At 35.2% G+C, this 11,103-nt stretch overlaps 3 protein-coding genes across 3 annotated transcripts; 2 read left to right on the forward strand and 1 right to left on the reverse strand.

The window, feature by feature from the left end:
• The first annotated feature begins 3,156 nt into the window (after positions 1-3,156).
• On the forward strand, positions 3,157-3,845 carry LOC133330202 (larval cuticle protein A2B-like). The gene is made up of 2 exons (XM_061538666.1): positions 3,157-3,168; positions 3,274-3,845. The coding sequence occupies exons 1-2, from the start codon at positions 3,157-3,159 to the stop codon at positions 3,835-3,837; spliced, it is 576 nt and encodes a 191-aa protein (XP_061394650.1). The 3' UTR covers positions 3,838-3,845.
• A 2,404-nt stretch (positions 3,846-6,249) lies between these two features.
• On the reverse strand, positions 6,250-6,937 carry LOC133330201 (larval cuticle protein A2B-like). Its single transcript, XM_061538665.1, has 2 exons — positions 6,926-6,937; positions 6,250-6,822 (listed from the first exon to the last, which is right to left on the reverse strand). The coding sequence occupies exons 1-2, from the start codon at positions 6,935-6,937 to the stop codon at positions 6,250-6,252; spliced, it is 585 nt and encodes a 194-aa protein (XP_061394649.1).
• A 2,732-nt stretch (positions 6,938-9,669) lies between these two features.
• On the forward strand, positions 9,670-10,296 carry LOC133330205 (larval cuticle protein A2B-like). Its single transcript, XM_061538668.1, has 2 exons — positions 9,670-9,681; positions 9,744-10,296. The coding sequence occupies exons 1-2, from the start codon at positions 9,670-9,672 to the stop codon at positions 10,290-10,292; spliced, it is 561 nt and encodes a 186-aa protein (XP_061394652.1). The 3' UTR covers positions 10,293-10,296.
• Positions 10,297-11,103: the final 807 nt, after the last annotated feature.

An 11,103-nucleotide genomic window follows, 5' to 3' on the forward strand; every position in this document is an offset into this window, starting at 1 on the left:
TTATTGGTATTTTCATCGCATATATTGGTTCCTAGATCAATATTAATGGACCATAAAGTTTTCAAAGTCAGAAAAATGGGATTTCGCGATATTTTTTTAAATAATTTGTTTGTCGGATTTTGGTTTAAATGGTTTTTAAGGTCCTGTCCTCGCGATATATTTTGCAAAACCTCCTTTTTATTATTCTAAACTTATTTGGGATGTTTTGAAGCCGCGACGACTATATTTAATACTCTCATTTTGAGATTAGGACGAGAAATTACCAAATATTAAATGAAATATTGCTGGAGAATGTATTGAACGTAAATGTAGGAAAATATTCGCGGAAAAAATGCCGTGGTTTATTGGAATCGTCGCCAAATCGCTTCTAGTATGGGGATACCCGCAATGATAACTATAAAAAGGCAAAGCGTGTGTTATATAATGATTTTTTTTAAAAATAATAATAAAAAGCAAAATACTTTTTTGTGTGATAATCTTTTTTGTGATAATCATTTTTGGGTTGGTATAGATTTTGGCCGATATCTTCTAGACCAATATGTCTTTCGCATTGATTCTTGCAGAAATGAGATCTAAATATGTCTACAAACATATCCGATCATACATAATTCATTTTACATCTTTAGTATGCTGGCTTTAGGCGTATATATTGGAATTTTGTGAAATTTGTATTGAGGCAAAATACTTATTACACTCACTGTATATATGTATGTACATATATAAAAATGAATTGCTGTTCGTTAGTCTCGCTAAAACTCGAGAACGGCTGAATGGATTTTTCTGATCGTAGGAAGGTTTAAAATGAGAAAAACTCGAAAACCCCGAAAAATTTGCAAAAAAAAATATTATGAAAAAAAATAGTTTGAAAAAAATATTCATTTGTCAAATATTGAAAATTTTCAAAATATTTTATTTTATTCAATTGACATTGTAATGAAACTTTTTTTCTGAGAATGCAAAACAATAATTGAGAAGTATACGCGATCATTGTATGTACACGTTTTCCATAAAATTCACGTACATTTTGGGACAAATGCAAGGATGAAAATCTGAAGATTCGGAAAAGAGTTCTGATTCTAAGACACATGCCCTAGATTATTCTTCTTGAAAATAATAATAATAGGAACATAGGAACATGTTGTTATTGAAGTACCTAAAATGTACCATTATATGGTGGTTATATGTCTAATCGTTGGTCAATGTCTTTAATCGCATATGTGTATCACAGAGAAAATTAAGTTCATATTGAAAGAGAACAACTATAAAAAGCATTTGTTATAACAAAGAGTCTCATGATGTTACCTCAATATGTCAACTACCGATATATTTAATACCATGAAAAATCGTTGTTAAGATCGAACTTTTGTACTTTCTAATATGTAGATTCTTTAAATCGGCCGGGACATTTATATGGGGACTATGTTACACAGTATGTGCAGTAGATTGGAAAACGGGGGGTAAGAACTTCAACATACTGAAAATTGAACGGGAAATATGTATGGCGCCATTCCGTCAAATTCTTTACAAAACCGAAAATGGTGCGGGACCCGTATGTAGGAGCTATACAAAATTTGGTCCTGAATAGAAATGTTTCCGCAAATGTGTTTTACCCTTTCAATATCACGGAATGATATATGATATGAATGACATACGATACTACCACATGAGAAAATACCGAACAATAAGAGTATATCATTATATGGGGCTACCCGGACCAATTTGCACCAATATTGATAATTTTTTGTAAACAGGTTTTCTTCATCCAAAATGAAACATTAAAGCACTTCGGCTGAAACACTCCCTAAAATACCGAACTCCTCAAAGTACCGAATATTGTGGTCACCTCAAAGATTTAACCAATATTGACAATTTCAGTACGATTCATTCTACCAAATATACAACCAAACGTGCCCAAATCCCCCACAGTATCGAAAAAGGTGGATTACTATTACATGGGGGATATTTGAAAGCTTGGGCGAACATAACATTGCAGCCAAATACCGAATATTAAGGGATGCCGTTAGATGGGGATATCCGAATACTTGAGTCAATATGGAAAATTCTAATTAGGGAGAATTTCTGCCCAAAAAGTTTCCCTAATATTAGGTTTGGGTAAAAGAAATCCATTAGACCGGTGGAACGATCGAATTTTACAGGCATGTCGTAACATCGTCCAGAAGCTAAAAATTAAACCATTCACACAAAGCTGGATTCAAAAAGAAGCTCAATGTTTGGGTGCCTCACCAATTAACAGAAAAAATGGAATGGATCGAATTTCCATCTGCGAAGCCTTGACCAAACGGAATGAGATACTCTAATTTTTATAAACGGATGGTGACTGAAAATGAGAAATGGATCACATACGATAACCCTATGCAAAAACGATCGTGGGCCCGCTAGTTAATATTATAAAAAAGTAAATAAATAAATAAATAAATAAAAATAAAATAAATAAATTTGTTGCACAGTGTTATCAATATAGATCCCCGTTTTTGTATTGTCCCATATAACGATAGCCCCCCTATTAGGCGTTTTCGGTATGTTCATAAATTTTATATATTTTGAATGTCATCGTCTTATTTGAATAATAATGGCGACCAGCACTATGTTTACTAAAATACATGGACAAGCAGTTTATGTTCAATGGGAACTAAGGGTCGATCTGATATTTTTGTGCTTGTTACATGCAGATGTTCGTAGTGTAAGTAATAAAATTAAAAAAAAAAAGTTTGCAGTCTCCACATTCTCATAATGCGTTAGGAATCATTCATGCCTTGTATCCGAAATAAGGATCATATTATCAAATACATATATATAATCTTTTGGGATACAACATTTTTGCAATTTTCATTATTACACAAAACCATGAATTCATACCATTCATATATTTTTATTATACATGTACATACATGTTTGAATGTGTTTGACAACAAACATTCATTCATGCGATATTCTGTATAGACATTCATATTTGCAGAAATTTATTAATTACATTTCAAAACTGTTATTGTCTAATTAAAAAAACGAAAAATTGATTCAGTTCCGCTTTGATATAATTTTTGGTATAAAAAGTCGTTCAACATTTCATAATGGTATCATTCGCTGTTTAGCTCTTTAAAGAACATCAACAGTATTCACACAGATTAAATAAAAAACATGGCTTTTAAGGTAAGTGAACGGCTAGCGTACTGACCGTGTTTGTCATGTCATTTAAGGCACATTGACAACATTACAAGCTAATCTGTTAATATAAAATTTTATTATTGTTTTCAGTTTGTTTTCGCCCTTGCTTTTGTCGCTGTTGCCAGTGCTGGTTATGCTCCTGTCGCATATCACACTGCTCCCGTTGCTGTTGCCCAAAAAGTTGTTGTGAAATCGGAAGAATTCGATCCTCATCCCCAGTACAAATTCAGCTATGGTGTTGATGACAAAGTTACCGGTGACTCAAAGAGCCAAAATGAAGAACGTGATGGTGATGTTGTCCGTGGTGAATACTCTTTGATTGATGCTGATGGTTACAAACGTACTGTCCACTATACAGCCGATGATGTTAATGGTTTCAATGCTGTTGTTCAACGTGAACCTTTGGGACATGCTGTCGTGAAGACTGTTGCTCATTATGCTGCTCCAGCTACTGTAGTTAAACATGTTGCCCCTGTTGCTCATTATACTGCCCCAGTTGCCCATTATGCTGCCCCCGCTGTAGTTAAAACCGTAGCTCCAGTTGCCCACTACTCTGCTCCTGCTGTAGTTAAGACTGTTGCTCCAGTTGCCCACTATGCTGCCCCAACCCATTATGCATCATATGAAGCTCCCGCCTATGGATATCACCATTAAGCGCCATTGTTGTTAAACTCTGTGATTGAATAGTTTATTATTTATGTGTGTATATGAATGAAGCTAGTGTAAAATAAAGACACTAAAATTAAAATATAGAAATGTTTTCAAAAATTCGGCAGGGAATGACCTTTTTAAGTACAGTAAGGCAAAGGACAAATTTAATTTTAAAATCTATTAGAAATATAGCCCATTTATAGTGAAAGTGTCATATGTATAACTCTCTATTTAGCCATTTCCGTCTTTCTGATGAAATTACAACAGAACTCGCAATATACTTTTACTACTCCTAGGATGTTTGGTATTGGAAATGAATGTTTTAGACGCATTTGCTAACCGAGAGGGCTGTAATTTTGCAATTATCAAAAACATTTTTGCAGAAATGTTTTTCGATATAGGTATTTTGACATTATTAGCCACATTTTCACATCGAAGTAGCTGTAATTTGGCATTCCATATTTGTACTGTATAAAAAATGTATTCTCAGAAAAGGCCAATATATGGTTATGTTTTAAATAATACAACGATCCTGGATCATTTTCGGTACATCGAAGTTTCTAGACAATATCCCTAGCATGAGTATCTGTAATTTGATATTAAAGTTTCTCAGATCATAAAAAACCAAAATGTTGGAGAATATAGGAAGTTCGGACAATTTTACTTGTGCCGGACATTACTCCTTGTTAACCTATACAATAAAATCGAGCTTATAATGTGGAGGTGGAAAATTACTTAAAGGAAAAGAAAATAGTTTCAGATTTAGATACAGTACATAAATTATTTGATTACTTGATATTCTTCAATTTAAGGGGACCCCCCCATTCTCGGGGTCAACATTTTTGTTGATATAATTCGAATCGAAAGTGAAAATCTCAAGAACTCTTGAAGATATAGCCGATTTATTGTGTCAGCTGAAGGGCTTCTCAAACTTTAAACGCGTTTTTCTCTAAACATTTTTTTTTGCGAATGGCGGGCACGATAACTCAAAAACTAATAATCCAATCGGTTCCAAATTTTGCAACGTTTCTCTGGGAGTATATAGCTCTCGTATGAACTAGGATAAAGCCAATCGGTGAAGATCTTCCTTTTTTTTTAACTTGGGTTTTGGTAAAAAATCGGTGATTTTCCAAAAATATTTTTTCAAAGGTCCACCATTTTGTTAATTTTAGAGCGAAGTCAATAATCCTAGTTCATACGAGAGCCAGACATGTACTCTTTCTAACACCGTTGGAATTTTCGGATTCCGATGTTCCATTGAGGAGTTATCATGCCCGCCATCAAAAATAAGGACTTTTCTGTAATTACAAAAAACAACAACAAAACAATAACAAAAATTTTTTGTAAATTATTTTTCTTCTCCTTTAAATCTTCGGCCGGGCCGAACTTTGGATGCCCTCTACCATAGATATACTAACATATACTTGCAACGAAAAAAAAAAAATCCCAAGCGCGGACCTATACCGATAACTCTACAAACCGATTTATGTAAACCATTATGTACACCAAATATAAATTTCAGCAATGTTAATGGGGATTCTCCTAAAATCTGAAAACCCCAAAACGTGGACTGATACTGATAACGCATGGTAGAGTATAAAATCCTCAAACAAGAGCAATTTTGATATCAAAATCATATGAGGTCTTTATCTTCGATTGAAGGCATAGTTTCATGACAATACCTAACATATATGTGTTTTTATCTATTAGATCTATTATTGTTTCCCTAAATACTAGATTTTCAACGTCAACAGCTCTCAGACATACCAAACCTGATGAACCTCCATCGTAGTTCACCATTCTAGGCATGTTAATGGGATCGAGCTCAGAATTGACCTTTTCTACAAACTTGTTCATAGACTTTTTATTTATTCATGGACCTTAAAAGGATTGGAAAAAATGTAATTCCGAAGTCGATCCCCTTAATATGCGTAGAGTAATAAAAAGAAGAAGATATAAAAACTTAGACTCGTTATATAGTTTAATTATACTAGGAACATTTTCCACCCGATGTGACTATGGTACAGCATTACGAAGTGACTGTAATTTGGCATTCCGAGACCTTGGTGGGTTTGCAAATTCTCCCTTAACTTTTTCAACATATGATAATGTTACTATATAGATTCAAACCAAGGTCAAATGGCGTTATTCTTTCTAATTTTCAATGTGAATGTTGATAGTTGGATATTTTGTTCTTCCCTGTTAGCAACTTACCATGACATAGACCCCATAGCGATTTCATGTATTTTTATTGTTCACCTCACCTAACGTGGGGGGCACAAAAAAACTCTGGTCTAATCCAAATCTATTAACACATTAATATTTTTTAAATATATTAGTTTTATTTCACACTTTTTTATCCAAACATAAATAAGAAACAACTATTAAATAACAGTATTTAACAACAAATGGCGCTTAATGATGATATCCATAGGTGGGAGCTTCATAAGATGCATAATGGGTGGGGGTGGCATAGTGGGCAACTGGAGCAACAGTCTTTACTACAGCTGGAGCAGCATAGTGAGCAACTGGAGCTACAGTCTTAACGACAGTTGGAGCAGCATAATGGGCAACTGGAGCAGCGTAGTGAGCCACTGGGGCAACATGTTTTACAACTGTAGCTGGAGCAGCATAGTGAGCAACAGGAGCAACAGTCTTTACAACAGCATGTCCCAAAGGTTCACGTTCAACAACAGCATTGAAACCATTAACATCATCGGCTGTATAGTGGACAGTACGTTTGTAACCATCAGCATCGATCAAGGAGTATTCACCACGGACAACATCACCATCACGTTCTTCGTTTTGGCTCTTCGAGTCACCGGTAACTTTGTCATCAACACCATAGCTGAATTTGTACTGGGGATGAGGATCGAATTCCTCAGATTTCACGACAACCTTCTGGGCTACAGCCACGGGAGCTGTGTGATATGCAACGGGAGCATAACCAGCACTGGCAACAGCGACAAAGGCAAGGGCGAATACAAACTGAAAACAAAAATAAAATTGTATATTAACAAATTAGCTTGTAATGTTGTCAATGTGGGTTAAATGATATTTCATGACAAGCTAGCCGTTAAATTACACTTACCTTAAAGGTCATGTTGTTGTTTTTTAATCTGTGTAAATACTGTTGATGTTCTTTAGAGAGCTAAGCAGTGAATGATACAATTTTGAAATGTTGAACGACTTTTTATACCAAAAATTATATCAAAGCGAAACAATATGATTTTTTAATTAGACAACAACATTTCTGAAATTTAATTAATCAATTTTTGCAGAAATGTGTGTATGTCCATAAAGAATAAAATGTGGGTAAATGGTTTCATATGTATAACATACCAATTCATCAAAGGCAAACATTCTTTGTGTTTTGTGGTGGTGTTGAAATTAACATTTGGTGTGCCAATTGTGAGACAGTAGTGGTGGCAGAAGTTCAGAGGATATTGTCTTCATTGTAAACATTATTTTTTATACTCTACACTACTGTATTGTAAGTTGGAGCGGCTCTAAGAGTTTGTAACGTGATTCTAGACCCACCGTTTAGTATACCGATCGCCATATCTCGACTAGCTGAGTCAATCATGATATGTGTGCTCGTCCGTCTGTCTGTCAATTATAATTTGTAAAAAACAATACAGGCCAGTTATGGACTAATCGTCCTGAGATTTAGGACGTAGGAGGTGTCCTGGCGAAATAATAAAAATAAACTTTATGTTTGTCTGTTTATCTGGTCGCTATAGAGGCCACAATTTTGATCTGAACATCAAGAAATGTTGCACCGAGAAAAAACATGAGGGTCAGTCTGTCCATCTATCTAATGGGTGGTACACATCTCTTAAAGGTAAAAAAGGTTAACAATTTGTAATATTTGTCATTTGACCTACCTTGCCTAACAAATGCCCTCTCTTGTGATTTTGGTCGTATGTGTACAATATTCTGTCGATCGGTCAAACGTAGTACCTTTGGGGAATTCTTTTATTTATAAACCGACTTCAATCAATTCATACAAATGTCATTCGGCAACCTATGCAAAATTCCATGGTATTTTGGCAGATTTATGAACTATGGTATACCGAAATAAAAATACATGGTAACTATTCCCAAATTTGAATCGATATGAACAAAACTTAACACGCGGAGTGCTTTGTGGACCGTTTATATAAATTCAGTAAAAAATATATATGGGAACTATATCTAAATCTGAATCGATTTTATCTAAACTTAATACACATTATTATATACTCCATCTCGAAATAATTGTCGGTTAAGGTTCCATACTGGGGTTTTAATTTTTTATGATGTATGACACACATCTTAAAAAATTATAGGTCCATGTTGGAATTTTAGTACATTTAAGAGATTTTAGCAAAATTTTCCATCCGTAGGAACTGTAGTTTAGAATGCCGGGTGCTTGGATGCTTACATACATCTGCGTAAAAAATGATTGTTAAATGTCTATGTCTTCGCATAGCCCCAATATGGAGGTCCCGCCCCATTATCAGTATTTTTAAGGTATAAATTGTTATTCAGAATTTTCGGAAGCTTCCATGTTTATACCGTTCACCACACTGTGGTAGAGGGTAGTATGTCTTTGTGCATATGCTTGTAACAGGCAAAACGAATCGAAATAGACCCATGGTTCCTTTTGAGAATATGCATAGAATCACTTCTGAGTCGATTTATTCTTGTCCGTCCATGTATTTTAGTGAACAAAGAACAGGTCGCATTTATGATCCGATTTGAATGGCATTTGCCATAGGCCACATACTTGACCCAAGGACAAACCCAATTTAAATCGGCTGGGCCGAACTTTGGATACCCTCCACCATAGTTATACTGACAGGTACTAGAAATGAAAATATAGGGAACATACAGGTTCTAGATCCCATGTTTCTTTGGACCAAATTGACATTTTCGATATAGCTCCATGTTTGGTCCATTTAAAAGTCCTGCTCCATTTTCGATATTTTTGCAAATATATGCCTGTAAGTTGACTTGCCAGATTCCTATTGAATTGAAATGAAAAATCCTTCCTACAATATTTTCAATATAAGTCCATGTTTTTGACTGTCCCTATTCAAAGATCCCGCTCAATTTTGGTATTTGGAAGATCCCAATCTGAATCTTTCATCTTTCTTTTCGCTTTGTGGGTGATCTTATTAATAGGCCTGGCTCATGCCAAATACGAGAGATCTCTGCCTATTAGCCGCTTTCCATTTTTTTTACATTTTTAAAAAAAATATCGTATTCTTATGAAGCAAGTTTCAAAAAATTCTTTATTACCACACACATACGAAACAAAAATTAAATTCTAACACTAAAACATAACTGATTAATCTTAAATAATTACTATGGTTCTGCACTGACCTACCCTATATGACCTACAAAATATTTTCATAATAAACAATAAAAACAAACAAATCTTAATACAAGTAGCATATTTGCGACAATATTTGCGACACTTATTACTTTCAATATGTATGAACTTGCATAATGCGTGGACAATGACACAAAAACATTCATATCAATAAACATTGTTTTGTCAATAATGCTATGACACATAATAAAATAATAAGAAAAAAAATCTCCCTGTCACTAAATAAGCCAACGAATGAACGGTGAATGCTGTGGCTGGTAAGGCAATTTATGTTTAAATAAGAAATAAAAAAATCAATAAACAAAATAATATCTGTAAATTGAAAATTCCCTCAAATCGATTTTTGCTATAAAAGTTGATTGATTTTGAAAATAAGCTATCATTCATTACTGGTCTTTACCTCTACAAGGAATCGATTTTGTGGAACTTGGCAAATTACCTTTTATTGTAACAACATGGCTTTCAAGGTAAGTGATGATGAGAAGAAATAGTTTTTGTTTACAACTAAAGCATCGCTGTATTCCTGCAGTTTGTTTTCGCTCTTGCCTTCGTTGCTGTGGCCAGTGCTGGCTATGCTCCAGTTGTCTATCATGCCGCTGCACCTGTTGCTGACGCCCAAAAAGTCGTCGTCAAGTCCGAGGAATACGATCCTCATCCTCAGTACAAATTCAGCTATGGTGTTGACGATAAAGTGACCGGTGACTCAAAGAGCCAAACTGAAGAACGTGATGGTGATTTTGTTCGTGGTGAATATTCTCTGATTGATTCGGATGGTTACAAACGTACCGTTCAATATACCGCTGATGCTGTCAATGGTTTCAATGCTGTCGTTCAACGTGAACCTTTGGGACATGCTGTGGTGAAGACTGTTGCCCCAGTTGCTCACTATGCTCCAGCTACTGTTGTTAAGACCCACTATGCTGCCCCCACTGTGGTAAAGACTGTGGCTCCAGTTGCCCATTATGCCGCTCCCGCTGCTGTCGTTAAGACTCATTATGCTGCTCCCACTGTGGCTACCTATGCTGCCCCTAGTCACTACCAATCATACGGTGCACCAGTTTACAATTACCATCATTAAGTCATTGTTTGTTTAACCCAAATCGATTCGCACTTGTAGGGTTTTGTTCAATGTTGTTATATTTATTTATTTTAAATTTGTTTCTTCGTCATGTTGTTAAATAAATAAACATAGTTTTTCCGAATCAATGAGTTAATTATAAATGTGTAAACACGGGGCGTCAAACATATCTTTGATAGCATCAATTGGTAGTGTTATTATTACAAACAATTGCTAAAATCATTACTGATATTCGGATGTATTAAGGCTTATTAGAGGGTGCCCAAATGCTCGGTCTTATAGTCTTTGCACGGTGAATGAGGATGTTAGCATCCCAAGGAGTGATTACCACAGTTTGCTGACATCACACTTGTGCGTCTGATAATTGACGTAATAAGGTATCGTTTTCATTAATACACCACCCGATATAATTACCTCTGAACGCTGCACTTCCCGAACCACTGGAAATTATGTACCTGAATACTGGAAATTATGTAGGGTGCTGCTACTGAAGGATGCCAGATAAAATGCCCCAGATTAAATGTATGGTTTCCAGTTACCCAACATCAATATGGATTCCGCACAGCATTATACGCCCTAAACCCCATAACTACATCCCTAACACCAAGGCCGTGCAATAAAAAAGTATAGGTGTAATATCTAATGACAAGGAGGGACAATTATATTTTTATAGCCTCCACCATAGTATGGAGGGTATGGAGGGTAGTTCGAAATAATCATTTCGACCCTATAAAGTATATATATTCTTGATTAGCGTAAAATTCTATGACGATCTAAGCCTGTCCTTCTGTCTGTTGTAATCACTCTAGCG

The sequence above is a fragment of the Musca vetustissima genome, unplaced genomic scaffold, assembly GCF_032173495.1.
Source record: "Musca vetustissima isolate MV318-11 ecotype Yass unplaced genomic scaffold, APGP_CSIRO_Mvet_v1 utg105881, whole genome shotgun sequence".
Taxonomy (NCBI): domain Eukaryota; kingdom Metazoa; phylum Arthropoda; class Insecta; order Diptera; family Muscidae; genus Musca; species Musca vetustissima.